The 21098-nt window shown below is 51.7% G+C and overlaps 1 protein-coding gene across 1 annotated transcript; it reads right to left on the bottom strand.

Moving 5' to 3' along the window:
- Positions 1-1139: 1139 nt before the first annotated feature.
- STRIP2 (striatin interacting protein 2) lies at positions 1140-20842 on the bottom strand. The gene is made up of 21 exons (XM_072918221.1): positions 20664-20842; positions 19136-19205; positions 18129-18203; positions 17906-18040; positions 17600-17720; positions 16850-16918; positions 16660-16766; positions 16418-16545; positions 15955-16155; positions 14176-14399; positions 12823-12888; positions 12122-12185; positions 11454-11525; positions 11258-11332; positions 10683-10780; positions 10061-10187; positions 8254-8354; positions 6832-6898; positions 3668-3772; positions 3085-3289; positions 1140-2472 (listed from the first exon to the last, which is right to left on the bottom strand). The coding sequence occupies exons 1-21, from the start codon at positions 20817-20819 to the stop codon at positions 2222-2224; spliced, it is 2517 nt and encodes an 838-aa protein (XP_072774322.1). The 5' UTR covers positions 20820-20842; the 3' UTR covers positions 1140-2221.
- Between the last annotated feature and the right edge of the window lie 256 nt (positions 20843-21098).

Genomic DNA, 21098 nt, shown 5'->3' with positions numbered 1-21098 from the left:
TGTTATTTTTATGGAAATATTCATAGGAGAAAAAGGAGGGATTTTTTTTTTTTAACATTGCCAGACTGAATGAATAAAAGGCTAAATCCCCTGCCCCCCCTTTTTTTTTTTTAATCACTCTCTCCTTTTCTCAACTCTGAAAGGAACTTTGTATCTTTGTAGCCTTTTATCCTTCACCGAAATTTACTTTAAATTCACCAAACAGCTCTAAAGTTGCTTAGAGAAGACAGAGAAATTAATAACTCAATTCTGTATGCTTTATATCCCTAGGAAACAGGAAGAATCTACAAGAAAACAGGAGAATCTGTGCTCAGGTGCTGAAGAAAAGGTCTTACCCACAGCAGAACTTTTAGCAGCCACCTGTAGGGTAGAAACAAAAGAAAAAAAAAAAAGTTCTTTATTGCAATTACAACAGGGACTGGGAACACTGGAGGGTTCCTGGAACCAACAGTCCTGCTGGAGTGAGATAACAGATGTTCCTCCAGCTGTGCAGAAACCACCCAAAACTTCGTTCTAAAACTGTCTTTCTGAACATATAAAATGATTATTCCTTAATTGCTGGCCCACAGCTCTTCTGAGAATTTTTAATCAGGAGAAAATCCTCATTGTCAAGCAAAAAAAAATTTGAAACTGCTGCTTGCTTGCCAGGATGGGACATAAATATTTCAAATAAAGGCGTAGACTCTCCCTAAGTCATTTTTTTATGCAGAGGTTCAGGTTTTCTGTGGAGATCTCTCTCTGGGAAGCAGAAAATTTGGTGGTGGTGGTGTGAAGAAACTGTAATCCAGGAAAAGTTGTACCACCCTCCACCACACAGCCATTCAGGTAAGAATTTGTATTTCTAATCTCTCTCAGTAAAAATAACAGGCACTGAAAAGCACAATTTAAATATAAAATACAGAAAAATGCACATTGGGTATGTACTGGTTTTTTTTCCAACATATTGTGGGGAAAAAAAAAAAAGGGGTTGAACCAAATACCAAGGGCTTTTCTAAATTTTTTAGTAATTCATTCAATTCCCCCTTGAGTGGAGATGGGCAGGGGTGAGGGCTGAGTTTGGGGGATGTTTTTGTCCTTAAAAAAATAATTAAAAAGAAACATTTAAATTAAGACATGAAGAAAAAGCTTAAATAATGAGGTGTCCTTTAAAAGTTGGTTTATTTTGAACAAAAGCATATTTTAAAAGGTTTCAAAAGGCTTAATGGCATTTCCATGAACAAGGCCTTGGACAAACCCCATGAAAGAAACATTCCCAGGTTAATTAATTATTTAAGCAATTAGCACAAATCCTGCCATAACAAACACTTGTTTATTTAGGGCTCCCCTGCCCTATATGAACACACGATGCTTTGACAAATGCCACCCTCATGCAACGCAGCTTTACCCAAGTGTAGTGTTCATTATTTCATTTAAGTATTAAGTTATTAAATTGATAGAAAGTTTACAGCTCAATATCCTATTCATTCTGAAAGTTATGGACCACAGAATCCACTCTTTTCCTCATAAATTGTTCACCAAAGCCCCTTCCCTCCCTACCCTAAGACCTGGCACAGACATTCCCCCAAATAACCAAAAATCTGTGTAAATATTTTACGTGACGGGTTTTTTTCTGTGGTATTTGTTGTCTCCTCAGGGCTGGAGGGGCTGAAGAGGATGTGGAATCATAATGACACTCGGGGAGGAGAGAAAAGGGATCTCCAGCCTCCACAGCTGGAAGCACTGCACAGCACAGGGGTGGTTCAATAAAGGTGAGTGAGGTGGAGGAGAGCAGAGGTGATGGGTGGGTGTCCAGGGGACATGCAGGACCGGTCCCTGGTGGCCACCCCAGCAGCAGCAGTGCCAGCCCAGGGACAACACGGAATGCTGTCTCCATCCCAAGCCACGCTGTGTTCCTGCTGTGGCGGGGTGGTGTTGGAGCAGCTCAGCAGCAAGCCAGAACCAAACAGACCCAAACAAACGAGGCACAGCCGGGAGGGATGGAATTCTCCCAGCTGGGAATCCCTACACCAAGCCTCCATGGAGACACACCTGAGCTCTGAGCTCACTCTGCAACCCAAGAAGTCACAGATGGCCTCCAAAAAGAGGTGTCTGCTGGGCACAGAGAGACTCGGTCTCTTTGGAAAGTTTAGGGTTTGTTTTTCCCCCAGCTGTGCTTTAAAGCCCCCCGGCTCCAGCCCAGCCCTCAGGGGAGGCAGGAGCGGGGCAGGCAGGGACGTGGCTGTCACTGGCAGTGCAGCAGCTCTTCCCAACGAATGGGCTGTGAGAACACCTCCCGCTCCAGCCAGAGCTCGTAGGAGTAGTGGAAGTCCTCGGGCAGCTCCAGGCGCTGGCCCAGCACACTCTGCAGGCAGTTGTCCACCGGGGCGAACTCCGAGTCCTGCGGCTTGTCGTACCTGCGGCTGTTGAAGGCTTCGATGTTGGCCCTCAGCGTGCACTCCTCAGCCTGGAAATCCCACGGCCTGGCGTCGATGTCTGCAGTGAAGGAGGAACAGCAGCCAAATAATGTGGGGAACACCGCTCTGACAAGGTCTGAGCAAAAGAAAGGCTGAAGGTTTCATGTGAATTAACCAGAGTCACTCCTAATTATTATTATTCCTAACCAAATCCCATTATGTGCGCATTTTCATTTAAGATAACCCATAAAAATGTAATTATTCCTGCATTAAGGACCCTCTATAATTACACAGCACCTGCTTTTTTCACAAAGACCCCACCACTTTTACTAAAAATCTCCGCTGACCACTGAAGCAGGGATCAAGATTTATAACATTTAAAACCTGGTGAGCTTATTATGAGCTACTAACCACAAATATTTTAAAATTTGGGGAAACGTAACTATGAATGATACTGAAAAGCTGCAATAACCATGATATTATGTCATATTACATAAACCTATAATATGAAAAGAATCCCAGTATTTTCAAAGCTGGCCTTCATGAGCTCTAAATCTGACGGTGCAGAACAGTGCCATGAAACTTCTGAAGAAATCCCCAACAGTGACAAGCATTTTAGAGGTTTTAGGCCAAAGCAAGTGAAGCTGATTGCAAAGCCACAGGCAGAGGGACGAGGCCGGGCAGGACTCACCGTTGCCGTAGGCCCAGTCGTCGTTCATGCGGTGCCGCACCTTCTGGTAGATGGCAGACATGGTCTTCATGTTGCTCTTCCTCCACTGGCGCCCCAGGTACTTGGTCTGGATTTTCAGCAGCTTGAGCACGTAGAGCTGCATCATGGCCTGCTTCACCTTCAGAGCCCGCTTCAGGATCGGGGCTGACTTAAACACCACCAGCATCTGCCAGGAAATCAACACCCATTAATGCAGAGTGCTCGGGGAGCCACACAAACGCTGTCTGGGCTGATTTGGGCACCAACACCTGCGCCTCGTACACCACAAACCCCCAGGAGGGAGAACAGGAGCGTTCAACACAACCAACACTCTCTGAACGGGGCTTGAGGGTCACAGAAATAATGTTATTTGCAGGAGAAAAAGTATTTCTGCATTTAAGGCTCAATCTGCGAAAGCAAAAAGGGAAGATGATGAAGAGAAGAAGCTCCAGCACTTCCACAAGAAACCCTGAGCACAAGGCCAGGCTGAACCCGCTGTGTAGAGCCAGGGATGTGCTCCAGGTGAAATGCTGGAGGGTCTCATGGGGAGGGGACACCCCCTTACCATTGTCCTCGAGTGTTTCCACTTGGTCAGCTTGTTGAGGATCCTCAGCAAGTTAATGCAGGAGAACAAATTCCTCCAGCAGAACTGGTTGTTGTCTCCGGCTTCCTGCAAGGGGAGAAGTGCAACCCTGACCACAGCATTCATCAGCACCACCACAGAGATGTCCTTAGGCAGAAATCTTAATTGTTATTGTCTGCACAAGTCTTACTTCTGAGGGAGGACAAGCAGCAGAGTTTCCTCCTCACTTGGGTTATCATCAGCAGATTCTGGGGAACACCATTCTGAAAGATTTCAATTCTAATCTGCTTTTAATTTAGAGTAAGAGCTAATAATGGGATAAATCACATTATCCCATCATGGGGAATATATTTGGTGGTAGATTCATATTCTCTGTTTACAGCCAGAGAGAAAATTTCAGCCTGGTGATCACCACTGCTTTTGGTAACTATATAAATTAATTCATGCTGAGAGCAGACCAGCATTACAGACCAGCAAAAGGAAATCACAAATCAACACAGGATGACAATTAGCAATGTTTGTATCAAGAGGATGAGACCTTTCTGTAATAAAAATCCCCTCCAGCTTAAGTGCTGCTGAGACATTGCTTTAAATATTAGGCAACTGTAAACACCCCCAGCTCCAGCTTGTGGAAATAGTGCTGTGACACTTTGAGTGGTAATTCCACCACTGCAGTAACTTGTTCCATGTCTGAACAACTCCAAGTACAGGAGAAATGTCCCACAAAAATCCTGCTTGGGGATTAGTGCAAAACAAGAGCTGCTGAATTTATAAACCACTCACAGCCAGCTACAGCCTTCTTAACTCGGGGCAAAGCCTCAACCCATTCCAGGATCTTGGCACCCCTCAGGAGGAGTTTGAAAGCAGATTTATCCAAGAAAATACCATCAGCACAATCCCTTTGCTTTTAAAGGCAAATGCCAAACAGAATCAAGGAATCACTGAGGTTGGAAAAGACCTCCAAGGCCACCGAGTCCAAGCTGCACCTGATTTCCACCTTGTCCCCAGCCCAGAGCTCTGAGTGTCATGTCCAGGCCTTCTCTGGACACCTCCAGGGATGGGGACTCCAAACCTCTCTGGGCAGCCCCTGCCAATGTCCGAGAGGCAGCCAGAGGTGGGATGTCACCAGAATGTCACCAGCGTGTCACTGAGGTGCTCGTGGATGCTGTCTGGTACTTTGGGGATCCCAAACTGCATTGCCTCTGCAGTGTCACATTGTGCCCAGGCCTAACCTGCGCCCTCTACACCAAATAATTTTCCCAGAGATCCCAGTGGAATAAGCCAACATCCATTTCTTAGGCTGATGGATTTGTTTGTCACCTGTCTGATGTTGTCTCTACAGATTCAAGGAAGGAGGGTCTTTCCATCAGATTTATGGGAGGAGGGAACAGACTGCACAAATTTTAATACCTCTCTTTGCAGACCCCTCTGGGGTGACAGGAGAGGGAAGATGGGGACTGGCCAGGATTTGAAGAGCCTTTCCCACACATGGTGAATCCCCCATTGCCTCAGCCACTCCTGATTTACACCGGGTGGGGACAGCAGTTACCTCATGAGCCCCTCCTTGGCAGACAGCAGTGCTGGACTCATCCTGGCTCTCCTTGGGATAACCAAACACACATCACTGTGCTCAACCCACTGAGAGCAGAATCATCTGTTACATCCTCTAAGAAATGTGTTACACTGGAATATATCACTCATCAAAGTGGTAAAAAAAACCCAAAACAACATATGAAGTGCTGGCTGAAGAAATATAAATACATGCACAAACATCCGAGTACCAGGGTGTGTCTAATTCCTGTTAAATCCTTACTTCCATGGGTATGCTCCCAAAGACAAACCCTCATGGTAAAATTCAAGTTTGGTTTCTGCGTATTTTCTAATTAAATTGCTCTCCCTTAACAATAACATCCATGTCTGCTGGAGGAAAGTGAAAGGTGCTGTCCTTGAATGTGACAGCTCTCAAATTGTCAAGACTCTACTGGGAATATTTTCCCTAAAAACGTTCGGTTTCCTCCTACAGCCTTAAGGCTGATTGTGAGGATTACACAAGCCATGAAACCCTCGGTGAAGTGTCACTAGATGTCCCCATCGCTCCAGGATACGATGGAGTCTGGCAGGGCTGCGTGAGAACACCCAGCGCTCAGCAGCCTGTGGATCTGGGGAAAATCTTTCTCTCTGATGATTTTGACCTTTACACACCTAAAGAAAAAAACACAGGCCCCAGATTGCAGCAGCACCATGAGATTATCCCTACCCGGACTGGATTTGTTCAGGATCCTTCTTAATGATTTACAGTCTCCATTCCCTGTCCATTATTTCCTGTTAACCCCAAAGCTTTCCCCTGTGCTGTCCAAGTCCAACTTCCTCAGCACTTGAATTATTGTAGTTATGAACCTGCCAGCGTTATTATCCCATCTGCAGTCTGTGTATTTGCCCAGCCCATCCTGCTGGCCAGTCTCTGGAATACTTAAGGCTCCTCTCCATATGGAATTTTGTTCATCCCTTAAACTGGTGTCTCATAAAACAGGAGTGCTCAGAGCAATTGAAACCTGGGAGGCAACAGCCTCTGGGTAAATTCTCTTTCAAAGCAGAAGAGTCTTGTCTTGACAGAACAAGAGGAAAGAGCCTCAGACTGTGCCAGGGAAGGCTCAGGTAGGACATCAGGAAGAATTCCTTATGGAAAGGGGGCCAGGCCTTGGCAGGGGCTGCCCAGGGAGGTTTGGAGCTCCCATCCTTGGAGGTGCCCAAGGAATTCCTGGATGTGGCACTCAGGGCTCTGAGATGGGGACAAGGTGGTGTTTGATCAAAGATTGGACTGGATGATCCTGGAGGTCCTGTGGTTGTGTTCCAACCACAACAATCTTGGAAGTCTGTGATTCTACTCTGTCAGAGGGAAAACCCTAAACTTAACTATTTTTATGGGGTGCCCAACACCAGCAGTGTCTCTTCCCCACTTCCCCACAGCTAACAGTGACTCAGAATAGTGATAGGAGGGATTTTCAAGCCTGGAGGGGAAAAAAAGTCCAATTTTGAAAAGGTTGAGGGTTACAGAGAAAGAAGACAGAGAATAGAAAACCCAAGTCCTTCCTAATGCTGTCACATGGAACAATCCTGGCCACAAAAACCCTTTCTGTGCTGCTTACCAGACTTTCTGCTGTGAGCTCGGGCAAGTCACAGACCGTGCAATGAGGATAATCCAGGACAGAGATGCTGCAGCAAACGGGAAAGAAGGGGCTCGTTAGCAACCAATTAACACGAGAGGAATTTTTAAGGTGATCTACATGATCATGCCCAGGAATCTGTAACATTTTTCCTGCTCTGTGAGTGGAAATGCAACAAGTGGTTTGCGTGGGGAACAATCCCATCCCCAGCCTCCCTCCAGCACAGACAGCATCCAGACGGGATCCCAACCTCAGCACTGCCTCAGCCCTCGGCTTAATGGAGCACGTCGATGCCTCCTGGCTCCACAGCTCCATCCTGGGTGCATTAATAGGGACTCGAAGGATTTGGATCCATTAAGACAGGACAGATGAGTTATTCATATGCATATTTTAAAAGGTAAACAAAATAGATCTGAGGTTCACAGGGAGGCATCTGGTCGGCAGCAAGAAAATTAATGGTGAGCGGATATTTAGAGTATCACGTTTTTCAAGGGCCTCCAGGCCTGTGGAATTTGTAAAAGTAGTCAATTAAATACACCCAAAACTGGAATTTACACCTCCTTAGCTCAAAGCATCCAGCTGCACATCCCACCTCACTCACAGGTGCGTATCCTGCCTGTGAAACCTCCATCCCAGAGCAGAGGAGGCAGCTGAGTGCTCCTGGGATATGTTTTCTTAAAGCACAGGACCAAAAGTGGAAATATTTACAGCAGGAGGATCAACATTACTTCCTATTTTTCTATGCATGCCTCCTCGCACAGACACAGCCATACCATGCAGGAGACAGACCAGCCTACACACGCAGCTGAAGAGCAACAAAAAGAGCATCAAAAAGGAAGAAAAAGGATCTTTTTATCATTCCAACAAGCCTCTGGAGCTCCTCTCCAAAGAGAGGAATCCCACCCTGGTGAGCTGTGAAAGATCTGTGCTGTCTCAGGACTTTGACCCATGGTGCTCCAGCCAGTGCCCTGCTCAAAACGGGGCTGGTGCCTCTCTTGGATCAGCAGGAAAAGGCAGTGACAGCTATGGAAAACCTGAAGGAGTCAGGAAAGCTGAATTACAGCTATAAAAAGTGGGAAAGACCTGGAAGGCCTTGGTGAAGTTGTGTCCCAGAGATTCTGGGTGGCACTGGATGGCTCCCCAAGAGTCCATGTGAAGATTAAAATTACTTTATTTTAAAGATTAAGCCTATTTTATTTAAGTACTATTTCAGCAGCCCAATCAGAGATTGGAAACCCAGCATCCAGTCACCCTCATCATGCCAAAGGGATTTGCTCCCTCCACATATTTCTGCAGTGGACAGGACACGCCAAAACCTTGTGAGGAGACCTGGGTCCCCATGAGCTCCCCAAGCACGAAACCTTCCTGCCCCATCACCTCTCTGTCCCCCACCAGTGGCTGTACCTGTTTTTGGCAGTGATGTAGGACATGATGTTCTGGTTGAAGAATTTCAGGATCAGCGGGATGCAGTTGGCAAACACCAGGTGTTGGGACACGTACTCAAACTGGGGGAGAGAAGGGAAAGGGGTCAGCGTGAGCTGGGACAGCTGGGAGCACCGCCTGGGAATGGAAACCTCTTTCCAGCCAAAAGCAAAGCACTTGGCGTGGTTTGCCCCAGCCACCTCACAGACCATTTTGTCCCTGAAGTTTGCTGTGTAAGGTTTGTGTCATGCACAGCAGCTGGAAAATTCCATTTGCCATAGAGAGGACACGCACACTTCATGGCAATGCTTTAGGAATAGCTGCACCTCATGGCTTTTCAAAATTAAATCTGTGGCAGAACAGTGTGTGGGTTAGAGGGAAGGGGTTGTAGCGATTACATGAGAAAATACAATAAATCCTCTTGCTCTCACACACTAATCCCAGTTCCCTCAGAAATTTTGACTGAAATTATATCCCTATTTTCCTACTTGCTTTTAATTCCTCTCTCCCTCAAATCATTAAATGGTTTTCAAGGTCCCTTCCAACCCAAACCACTCTACAGTTCAATAATACAACAAATCTCTCCCGTCCTCTAAAGCTACAAACTGCAGCAAAACCCAATCCTGTCCCATCCTGCCCTTCCCATGCCTCTTCATCCAGATCTCCAATTTGAGAGGGAAGGAACAGTTTGTTCTCATCTCAGCCTGGTGCCAGCTGTCAGCATTGGCACACCACAGATGACACAGCACTGGGATGTGCTGGTGAGTAATCGACCCTTCCAACCCAAACCATTCTGTGGTTCACTGATTCCTTCATTTCAGACCTGCTGGAGTTCTCATGGTGCTCCCTGAGACCACCTTTGTCACCGAAAGAACAAAATCACCCAGATCAGACACAAAGAAAAGCAGAATCAGGGGGATTCAGGAAACCCTGCAGCTTTCTCCAGGCTCAGCATCAGGCTGCAATGGCCCTCCTGCCTGGGGGAAAGAAAGGAGAGGAGCTGCTTTGAAGTGAGAAAATTTAATGAAGGCATGTGGGGGGGGGAGCAGAACAAATGTAGGATTGTAGAAATGTGGGAGTTGGTTTCATTTTACCCAATCCAATACGTGGATTTATATTTATCCTCAGTTAAATATCAGTGGGTTTTGTAACGCAGAGGGATTTGTAGCACGCTGAAAGCTTTAACAGAAACAATTAGAAAACATTAATTGTTTGACTTGCAGAACAAGTGCAGAACGGGGCCACAGCTCATATTAGTCCTTGGGTTTTTTTAACCAAAGAAAGCCCTGAAGTGGGTGCTGTTTGATTGGTACATGCAGATGGAACAAAAATCACATTGGGAACAAAAATCAGATGGCAACTATGACCCAGATCTCCTGCCTCTGTTGAAACTGGAGCCCCAAGAACCCGATCCTGCCAAAACCAGATTAGGTGACCTCGTGAGGTCCTTCCCAGCACTATTTCTGGGCACTGGAGATGACAGAGCAAAAGAGAATCTTGCCTAATCCCCTTCCTCTTCCCCCTTCTGCCAGGGAGGCTTGTGCTATTTCCTAAATTTAACCTGAATGGATATTCCCAGAAGTCTAAAAGCTCCTGCCACATGAGTAGAAATGATGCTGTCAAAGCACAGCGGGGTTATCCCCACCTGAGCGACCCTGTACAGATCCTGGAGCCACGGAAATGTGATTACAGCTCCTCATGGAAACTCTTCCTGGAAGTCTTCCAGGAGAGGGTTTATCAGGACCTTCAAGGCCAGCTGGACAATGGCCATCCCTTCCTCGAGGCCCACCTGGTAGATGTGGTTCAGCTTGAAGTGCTTGAGGAGCAGCAGCAGCAGCGCCGAGATGCTCTTCACGATGATCTCCTTGTGCCTGTTCACGTCGATGCCCAGCTTCATGCTCTGCAGGACGGTGATGCTGGGGTGGAGGGAAAACAGCGCCGTGGCTGTGGCAGCAGGGAGCCCAAGGGACCCTGGAGTTCTCCTTCATCTGGCTGAGCTCTACCAAACCAAGCACCTTCACTCCCCCCAAGACTCCCATTTCCACCCATCCTACCCAGTGATGCCAAAATGCGTTCAAAAAGGAATGGAAAAAAAAGGTGGATTGCTCTCCACCAGGAATTCTGGCAGAGCAGTAGGGAGGACACCTCCTATATGCTGACAAATCTTTATGATTTGGGTCAATTAGCAGGATTTTATCATTTGTGCCACTTAGCTTGGAGTGGCTGCACTCAAGTCATCGCAGCATCGCTTCCTTGGCTTTCACAGCTCTGCCCTGGTGCCAGCTGTAATTTACACCTACCCAAACAGATACCCCAAAGCTGAAGCCCCCCAGACCTATTGGCTCTCCTGCTTGGTCCAAGACTTGGTGGCAAGGCTGGGATGGCTGGTGGCCACCTGGTGAGGGACTTACGGCATCTCTTCAGGCAACACGTCTGCCAGGATGTTGATGGAGTCAGTCTTGGCCTTGGAGGTGGGTGCAGCAGCCAGAAGGATCTTCAGCAAAGCGATCTGCAGGAGAGGGCAAGTGTGGGGGGATGGTCCAGGAAAGAGAGTTCCTTCCTTCTCCTTCACTTGCCAAAACTGGACAACTCCAAGCCAAATCTACAGGGTTTCACCAGGCCACACTCAGCCTCTGACAGACAGGACAAGTGTGGGGAGCTCAGCAGCTCTGTTTGATCCTTAACCTAAGGCATCACATGTGCCTGAGCTCTGGAAGGGTGGGTAAAACAGCACAAGGAACATGTGGAGTTTAAATGCACTTAAATCTGTCTCTCTCTACAGAGCCCATGTTACCCAACCAGCATCTGAGAATCCTCTGAATCCCTCCTCTTGGACTGTACTTTCCTCCCAACTCGGCTCAGGATTCCCACCAAAATCTCACCATCCAGCTCCTGAACACCCTCCTGTGCTGAGCTCTGCAGCTCCCAGACTGGCACCATTCCCTACTCCAAATCTCTTCCTTCCTTTTAAGGAACTGGGGCTTACCATGTACTGGGGGAGATTGTACAACATTGCTCGATACAAGACCTCACAAGGGGTTTCTTGGACTTCCTCTTCCCCCTAGGGCAGAGAAACATTAAAAACAAGGGAGAATGGAGTAAAAATAAGCATGGATTTACGTGACACCTCGGAAACCTCTCATCTTCTCTCTGGTGACAGGATGAAGCAACTTCCTTCTTACCAGAGACATGGGGCACTTCTCCAGCTCCTCCTCGTTCTTGATCTGGATATCCGAGATGGAAACGTACTTGTGCTGGCAAAACACAGACAGAGCAGAGCTGTGTCACAGCTGAAGGAGGAAACACGGCCAGTGATGGTCACAGCAATCTCCCAGTGAGGTGTGCAGGTCACAGCAGAGCCACGGGGAACTCATCCCTGTGTGGGACATCCCTCTGTCCCTGAAGCCACTCACACCTCCTGCCTTTGGTTACTTCCACCTGCTCCTTCTAGGAACTCTCTGTAAGGAATTAGAGGGACAATCACCTCTAAAAGACACCCCAGACCTTGGATAGGGTCAGATGGCCTCTGGAGAGGTCTCATTCCCTGTGGAGCACTGCAGGAGCCAAGGCTGGCTGTGCTTCCCTCTGCAAACAGCACCAGTTTGGGAATATATGTCCAAACCCAGCTCTGAAAGTCTTTCACCTCCAAAATACAGAGCAGACATATAAAAGGGAAGTAAAAATGCTGGAGAGGCTACTTGAGGACTCAGCTTTTAATTTTTTGCCTCAATTCCTGCAAGAAGCTCCAAAAGCTTTCCTGTGGCACCCAACTTTTTACTCCCTGCAGTGTTTCAGGGAGGTTGGCCAGGAGGATCCACGTGGTGGATATCCCATGGAGTCACCACCTCACCTGCTTCAGGGTCTTCACGCTTTCATGGATCGGCCGTGGGAGCCCTATCAGGGTTTCGGTGTCCCTGGGGAAGAGGAAAGCAGGTCAGTACTGGGAAGAACATCCATGCTCAAACATTTCCATGTCATAACAGGTAAAAGAAGGAAGCCTGAAGCCTGCTGAATGCATCCCACATGGGTCAGGAATTGGGAGAGGTGTTGGCCTGAGCTGCTGCCCTCCCACCTCCTCCTCATCATCATCCCTGCACGAGAGAGGAGAGACATCGGGGTGAAGAACTGGGGTGAAATCAGATGACATCAGAAATAGGGTGGGGCCCAGCACTGCACCTAAAAATGAACATACCCTGCTGGGCCTGTGCCAGGATGACTCTGAACCCACAGCTTGATTTATTCACAAACTGGGTAATTTGCTGTGGATACCAAACTGCCTCAGCTGCCTTTCACATCAAACCAGTTCCTGACTTGGGCCAGCGGTCACTTATTCTGGGCTAGGTCTGATTTTTAATAGAAAGAGGTCCCTGGGGACCAGTGTCTCCAGGAACATGTTTTTCTAGCACTGCTTTCATTGCTGCAGCTCTGGCAAACCCAGCACTGCCTTATCCTGAGCATGTCTTGAGCTGGGAAAACCTTTGTGCCCACCTCCCACCACTTAACCCCCACCGATGGAAGCTGCAGGGCAGATTTTGTGGATGAAACACTCACTGTCCCAGAGTGAATCCGATGAATTTGTTCCTGCTCGCTTCCAGGAAATGCTCGATGTCTTTCTGTCTGATGGAGCAGCGGAGAGACAAAAACAAGGAGAAGGTTGGAAAACAGCCACGTACAAGATTCACAAGAACCTCAGATTGATTTCTAGAGATCTCAACAGCAGCGGGCAGAAGCCACTTTTGCCCTCCTGAACCACCAACATGAACCTAAACCATTTGTATGTGCTGTGCAACTCCATGGGAGCATGTGAGCAGACTGAGAGAAGTTTTCTGCTACCAGCACCTTTGTATCCACCTCCTGTGCTCCTCACACGCTTCTCCAAGGAGCATCTGCTCGCTCTGAGAGAACAAATGTCGTCTCCACGGTCTGTCAGAGCACACGCTGCTCCGACAGCAAGATGACATCTTGTCCACCTTGGGCATCTTTCATGGGAGCTGCTCGGCAGCTCTGCACTACAGGCAGGACATGAGCTGTGAGCCAAGGCTCTCCTGGACAGAAAGGAATCCAGCTGGATTTCCAGCCAGCAGCCAAGGAAAGCAGCAGCCACTCGATTTCAAAGCTGAGAGTGTTAAGTGACGTGGAGCACCACGGCACCACCATGGAGATCCATGTGGGAAACCAATTCCTGCTGTGTTTCTGCTAGGAATGCTGTGGACAGACAGACTTAACCCTCTCACTGCTCCTATCTCAAAAATATCTATTTGCTACTGTGTTTTAAAGATACTGGATTAAATCTAGGCGGATAAACAGCAAAAAAACCTCACATGGATCAGAGGGAAAGGGGCAGAGGTTTTCACCCTCTTTTCCTAACATTCCCTCATTTCATGTGTGGATAGCTGCCTTAGAAGGAAAGGCACCAACACCTTTATCCTTAGATGTTTTTCTCTGCCACTAAAAAAGGCTTCACCTCACAACACAGGGGTCCTACTCACCCAACAAGGTGTCATTAACCAGCTCCTAAGATGATTAGTCAAGGACTTTGTGCTACCAAGATCCACTGGGACCTGGTTGGGAAAGCTGACCCTGCTCCCACAGCGCCGCAGCACAGCCTCCTTCCCAGTAAAACCTGGGATATCCAAAATTAGATCACCACTTATTAGGCAATAAGTTGGTTTGCCCATTTATTGCCTTGGGCTGGGTTGAGCTGAGCTCTTCCCCAAGGCTTTACACACCAAACGTGGCAAGTGGCCAATCTAGAAAGGACCAACCCTGACAAAAAGAGAAGTGGAGTCACTTCAGTTCAGCTTGCCAGAGGCTAATAAACTTCCCAATGCTTCCCAAAAAACTTCAATGAACTGTGGGACAGGCAGGGCTGGGGAGGATGGCGGTGACACCAGGTGGCTTTACCTGACTTTGGGGGCCCAGGGGAGCCCCTTGGGGAAGGACACCCTCTCGATGGGCAGGCGCTGAGCTGGCATCGCGGGGATGATCGTATCCCGCTCCATCAGGTCCAGCTCCCCCTCGATCCCGCTGTCCACGTCCTCGTTCTCCTCTTCATCAACCCCTCCTTCATCGTTCTTGAAGAGATCTCTCTCGTTGTAGATATCCAAACTGTCTTGCTTCATCAGGGGCTGCAGCAGAAGGGGAAGGAAAAACTCAACTCACTTCAAGGGTTTTATTTCCCTCTCAGGTGCTGGCACCAGATCTCTCCATCCTGAAAGGATCAAGCTCTCAGATGTTCCTCAGGTAAGGATTTCCCTCCTAGCTGTTGCCACCAAAGCCTGCACAAGAATAATTCCTTCTGTACCTCTAACCTTGCTGCTCTAGGAGGTGCAACCCCATCTTCCACCTTAAATTTTGGGGCTTCCATCTGACATCTCTTCCTTATCAAAAGGCATTTCCATCCTCAGAACACAACACAGCAACGGCAAGAGCAGAGCTAAAAAAAGAACTTGCTGTGAGCAGTTTGTCCCTGGTGCTTATCAGCCCTTTGCCATAAGGTCAGGATGTCCTCTGGCTTCCTCTGGATCAAACACCCCACGGGGCTGATCTGTTGCAGTTGAAATTGGTGGATGAAAGACTGGACATGCTCCGACCACGTGTACTGAGAGCCCAGAATCCCCACCAGCCCTGGGCTGAGCCCAGTGGGCAGCAGAGGAGGGGAGAGATCCTGCCCCTGTGCTCAGGTGAGACCCCACCTGCAGAGCTGCCCCAGCCCTGGGGACACAGCAGCAGCACCTGGAGCTGCTGGAGAGATTCCAGAGGGATCCATGGAGCTGCTGCAGGGCTGGAGCCAGGCTGGGAGAGCTGGGAATGCTCACCTGGAGAGGAGAAGGATCCAGGGAGAGCTTCCAGCACATCCCAGGGCCTGAAGGGGCTCCAGGAGAGCTGCAGAGGGACTGGGGACAAGGCCTGCAGGGACAGGACACAGGGAATGGCTCCCACTGCCAGAGGGCAGCCATGGATGGGAGATTGGGAATGAGGAATTCCTGGCTGGGCTGGGATTGCCAGAGCAGCTGGGGCTGCTCCTGAATCCCTGGAATGTCCAAGGAAAGGCTGGAGCAGCCTGGGATGGTGGGATTGGAATGGGATGGGATTTGAGATCCTTTCCCACCCAAACCATTCCGGGATTCTGGGATCGAGGAGGCCCAGAATCCATCCCGAGGGAGTTTTATGGAATCTGGGGATGGAAAAGGGAAGGGAGACCCTTCCTGGAGTCCCGAGATTCCCAGTAAAGCCCCCGGATCCCAAAATTCCTTCCTGGAACGGAGTCAGGGTGGGGATGGATCCAATGTCAGGCTGGGAGAGCTGGGAATGGAGGGAATTCCCTGGGAAAGGGAGATTGGGGTGGGATTTTGGGAATGAGGAATTCCTGGCTGGGCTGGAATTGCCAGAGCAGCTGGGGCTGCCCCTGGATCCCTGGAGTGTCCAAGGCCAGCTTGGCTGGAGCTGTGAGAAACCTGATCTAATGGAAGTGTATTTTGAAACTGGATGGTCCTTAAGGTCCATTCCAACCCAAACAATTCCACGAACCTAAAACTGGAAAAAACACCGGAGCACTTGGCGTTAGAGGGGGAAGGAAACCATAGCCAGGAGCACTCCTGGCTCCTCCCGCCGGTGCCTGCTGGAAACCCATCCCAAACCCATCCCAAACCCATCCCGGCCGGGAGGACGCCCCGCTCTCACCCTGCGGCTGCGGTGGCCCCGCTGCTTCTGCTGCTGCTGCTGCTGCTGCTGCTCCACGAGCTCGATGGCGTAGGTGGGCGGGGAGGCCGCTCGCATCCCCCGCACCACCTGGATGCTGTCCTCGGGCAGGGGCGGCAGCCCCAGCTCCTCCCGCCGCCGCACCTTCATGGCCTGCAGCGCCTGGAACCCGCCCAGCGTGAACTGCGGATGGAGAGGGATGGATGGGAGAGCGCTCGGAGCGAATCATCAACGGGGAGAACCCAGATGAAGGCACCGCGGCACTCATTCCTTCTCCAGAGTCCTCCCCCACCCTCATCCCAGAAGGAACTGTTTCCTTCTGTCAGCTCCCGGTGCCATCCTAAACATCCCCGGCATGGTTGGGTTGAATGGTGGGGAACATCCAGGCTGCAGCAGCGCTGTTCCAGAATAAACGTTTCTGGAGTAAGGAAGGGTTTGCACTCACCAGGAGCACCTTCCAGAGCAGGAGCAGGACCTTCTTCATGGGGAAGTGCGGAGCGTGGCCGCTGCAGAACTTGGTCACCATGGTGAAGAGCAGCAGAGCAAAGGGCTCCTCAGTGTGCACAGGGAAACCTGCGGAGAAGGGACCAGGACCGGGATCAGAGCCGATCCCCTGTCCCTGAGCTCTCCCCACTGTCCAGCACAACAAAGGGACCTCAGCAGGGCTCAAGGAACTTTGGGGCTCACTCAGCTCCATCCTGAAGGTCTCCCGGCAGGTTTTCCACTCGGGGGGATCCGTCTCCTGCTCCACACGGATGTTCTCCACCATCAGGTACATGACACTGAGCAGGACCCTGCCAGGACAGCACACAGGCAGGAGTGAGGCCGCTGTGTCCCCAGAGGTTGTCCCACACCCCTCCCAGCGCTGAGGGGGTACCTGAGCTCCGTGCTGTCCGCCAGGGAGATGGCCGGTTTCCTCAGGGCGCTGCTGCAGGCCTGGCTGTTCCTGCAGGAGAGGGACGGGCTCACCACCAGACCCCTCATCCCCACCCCAACCCACGTCTGCAGCGCTGGGAATGCCACCCCGGGGCACCTCCCGAGGAGGAGGAGGATGGGGAGAAAGAAGGTGAAGAGGAGGGTGAGGAGGATTGAAGAAGAGTGTGAGGACGATGGGGTGAAAGAAAATGAAGAGGAGGAAGATGAGGAGAAAAGGGTTAGGAAGGTAGGGAGAAGGAAGATGAAAAGGAGGAGGTTGAGAAAGATGAGAAACATGAAGAGGAGGAAGAGGAAAAGGATGAGGAGAAAGAAGATGAAAAGAAGGAAGGTGAGAAGATGAGACAGTGGAAGTTGAGAAAGATGAGAAACATGAAGAGGAGGAGAAGGAAGAGGAAAAGGATGAGGAGAAAGAAGATGAAAAGAAGGAAGGTGAGAAGATGAGACAGTGGAAGTAGAAGAGAATGAGGAGGATGGAAAAAGAAGGTGAGGAAAGTTGGGAGGAAGAGGATGAAGAGGAGGAGAGTAAATTGAATGGAAGAAAAGGAGAGAAAGCAGATCAGAGAATCACAGAATCATTTTGGTTGGGAAAGACCTCCAAGGCTATTGAGTCCAAGGAGGTGCGAGAAGAAAGAATGAAGTGAAGAAGAGGACAAGGAGGGAGAGGTGGGCGAGGGCAGCGCAGTCCTCTCACTCAATCTCCATGTTGAGAAGCTCCAGGAAGGCAGAGAAGGTTCCCAGCTGGTACAGGAGGAAGCTGTTGTGCCGAGACCAGTGCAGGACATCACCTTCATTATCACAGTCCCCGAAGACACCTGGAGAGGCCCCAGAGGAAAACACCGGTGAGGGATGATCTGCCTTTGAACCCCTGGAGTCCACAGGACCACCCCAGGCAGGAGCTTCACTGCACCAACGTGGCACAACCCCAAGAAAGGCTTCTCCCAAAACCCCGTGGCGGCGGATCTGTGGCCACATCCGGCCATGGGGGATGTGTCCTTACCCTGTGCCAGGTACAGGATGGCCCGTGCTACTCTGAGCCTCTTGTCCCTGTTGACCACCTCCAGCCCATCCAGCAGGCGCATGACGTAGGCCTTCTGCTGAGCCCTGTCCAGCTCCAGCCACCTCCTGCCCGGCACTGGAAAAGGGACACGGCCTCCAGCCGGGGGCTGCCCTGGGGTCCCACTCTTGCCCCAGGCAAGGGGTGCTGAGCCCAGAGCTGGTACCTTGAGTGTGAAAATCCTCCTCGAAGCATCTCCTGTTGTGGCTCAGCTCAGGCTCCTCGGTGTAGCTGTACAGCTCTGGTGGAGACAGGGATCAGCAGGGACATGGAGGGGATTCACCCTCCTCCTCATTCCCAAATTCCTTGGGGAGCATGCCTGTGCACCCCAGCAGACATGGGATAGAGATCAAAACTGGTCTCTGAGCTCTCCTGCAGCTCCAAGGGCACTTTGTGGCCACCCAAAGCCACCAACCTCATCCCTGTGTCCTGGCTGGGCTGTTCCCAGCTCCTGCTCCAGCTGCATTTGCAATTTCCTTGGGGTTTTTGAGGGGACATTTTAAGTCTCACTTAAGAGTTTGGGAATGAAGAGAATGCAGGAACACCCAGGCAGGACCTGCACTGATCCCCCACCCAGCAGCTCAGACATTTTGGGTCCTGCAAATAGGGGCTGGACTTGGAGTGACACGATGTTGCACCTGCTCTTTGAAATTCCTGCCTGTTCCCACAGAATTCCTACATGTTCCTATAGGATTCCTACCCGTTCCCAGAGAACCCAAACAGTCCTGAGGTGCTGAGCAGCACCGCGGAGGTGCAGGGAAGGAGGAAGGATCCCTCGCAGAGGAAATGTGGTTTTGCCAGGCCAGCTCGTGCGGCTGAGATACGCGGAGCTAAATATAACCCCATTTTCTCCGGACACGCTGGGACCGGGGGTTATGGAGCAGCTGGAGCACAGGGGACAAGGACAGAGCCGCCTGATGGAGGGTGACACCTCCCACCCGGGCTCTGTCACCCGACACGCCGCCCTCCTGCCAGCCCTGGGTGATGGGGAGCGCGGGGTGTCCCCGTGTCCCCACGCGTCCCTTCTGCGTCCCCAGGGAGTGAGCGGCTCTCTAATAATAAACCCGCTTGGCGGCACCACTCAATATCCATCCCCCATCCCGGCGGGATTTTCATTTTCCCTGCCTGCCGGGCACCTATAAATAACAACGCAGCGCACAAAACCTGCCTCACCTGCCAGCTCAGCGCTGTGGTCATCGGCATCCCCGTACTCAAATTCCAGGTTGGGACAATCCACGGAGCCCTGCGGGGAGCGGGATGGGGTTAGGAGGGTGCTGGCACATCGCCGGGGATATTTTGGGATGCGGGATGGCTGCCAGCACTCGCAGCCTTTGCGCTAAAGCCGCTCCAGAGCAGCGACTCGCAGGGATGGATCTCCCGGGCTGGAGCGGAGAGTCGGTGCGCGGCCGCTTAAAACACAGCGGAAACGTGGAAACCATGTGTAAAAACAGCATTTCTCAAATCGCAGGGAAAGCAAAAACACGACACAAAACACCGGTGAATATTTGATGCATTTCAGAGCCCTAAAAACAAACCCCGGGGCCGGTTCAAAGCAAAAGCCCGCGGGAGGATGCTGCGGATCCCTGAGCTCCGTAGATCTGAGACAGCTCTCGGGGCCGGGCTTTGCCTTCCTCATCTCCCCCTCCTCCCCTGCGGATGAGGAACTGGAGCATGAAACTTGGCCGGAGGATTCCGGCGGGGCAGCGAACAGGCAGCCGCAGCCACACGACCCAAGGCCGGCACCGCGCCGCCCTGCCCCGGCTAAGGGAACACATGAATGGCTAATCAAGGAAAATTAACATAATTCCCCATTCCGAGTCTCAGCAGCTCTCCTCGGCAGCCGGGCTGCAACTGATGCGCATCGTGGCGATTAATATTGAAGAGCCAGGAGGATGCGCGGCTCCGGGATGAGCCCGACTTGCTCAGAAATGCTGTTTTCTCACCCAATTTCTGCAGCCCAGCCGGCGAGGCGGCTCGGGCGGTTAAAGCCGGCGAGGAATTCGTGCAGCCCTAATCCGCTTTGAGAGACCGAGCCAGGGGAACAAAGCAAACCCCAAATTCACGAGTTGAGGGCACGACTTGGACACCGTTCCCAGGGACCCTTTTGGGGTTAGGGGGCTCCAGAGGTGGCTTTGCGGTGGTCGGGGACATCAGATCCCAGTGGGATCCTGGTGACCCGAGGCCGGTCCCGCTTCCCCAGCCGCAGAAGCGCAGCTGGGGCAGAGCAGCCCAGCGGGGTTTGGTGGTTCCCCCGCGCCCCGGGGGTATTGGGGCAGGAGGGGACAGCGGCACCTCGCTGGGGGGCAAAGGGGAACCTGCAGAGTGTGGGGCAGCCCAGGACCCAGGTGGGTCCCCAAAACCTTTCTGCCGGCTCTGGGCGTGCGGCTGGGAGGTGCCAGTGCTGGGGCTGAGCCAGCACCCCAAAACTTTGCAGCTGGGTCTGGGCGTGGAGCGGGGAGGCGGCAGTGCCGCGGAGCGCCCCGGGGGACTCCCCGCTCCGGGCTGGGCACCGCAGGACGCTAAAGCCACCCCCGCAGGACACCTAAAACGTCCTCTTTGGGCCAGGGAGCCCCCTCAGGAACCCCACTCCTGGATGAGGCTCCTTCCGCAGGAACCCCAGCCCCGGAGCAGGGACCCCCTTACAGCACAGCAGGTCCCGGCGGAGCCCGGGGGGTGCCGGCAGCGAGCTCCGCGCTCTTACCTCGGATTCCTTGCGCTGGCTGCGGAAGAGCTCGCGGCCCTTGGGCTGAGGTTGTGGCTGTGGCTGTGGTTGTGGTTGGGGTTGTGGTTGGGGCTGGGGCTGTCCCGGGCGGGCCCGGGTCAGACCCGGGGCTCCGCCGCCTCCCGCCGCCTCCATCCCGCGGCCGCCGCCAGCACGTGGGGGCCACGCCCCGCCACGCCTATTGGTCCGCCGGGAGCGGGGGCGTGGCCTCAGGGCGCACCTCCGGCTCGCCATTGGTCCGGAGCGGGACGGGGCGGGGCCCGGGGGGATGCGGAGGGTCCCGGGACCGGGGCTGGGGACGGGGTCGGGGGGTGTCCGTGGGGCTGCGGGAACGGGGGATGCTCGGGAAGGGATTGGTAGGATGTCCCTGCACTGCTGGGAGGGGGGAAGGAGGATTTGTAGGGTGTCCTTGGA

Source organism: Taeniopygia guttata, chromosome 1A (assembly GCF_048771995.1).
Source record: "Taeniopygia guttata chromosome 1A, bTaeGut7.mat, whole genome shotgun sequence".
In the NCBI taxonomy this organism is placed as follows: domain Eukaryota; kingdom Metazoa; phylum Chordata; class Aves; order Passeriformes; family Estrildidae; genus Taeniopygia; species Taeniopygia guttata.
The sequence above is the reverse complement of the archived record's forward strand: the minus strand, read 5'-3'. Positions and strand labels throughout refer to the sequence as shown.

Excerpts from the sequence above, each read along its gene's own strand:
- STRIP2 (XM_072918221.1), bottom strand. The coding sequence starts at position 20,819 with ATGGAGGCGGCGGGAGGCGGCGGAGCCCCGGGTCTGACCCGGGCCCGC. Across the intron at positions 19,206-20,663 it reads GCCAGCGCAAGGAATCCGAG|GGCTCCGTGGATTGTCCCAA; the intron begins GTAAGAGCGCGG and ends CGCTCCCCGCAG. Across the intron at positions 11,526-12,121 it reads GCGTGAAGACCCTGAAGCAG|CACAAGTACGTTTCCATCTC; the intron begins GTGAGGTGGTGA and ends GTGTTTTGCCAG.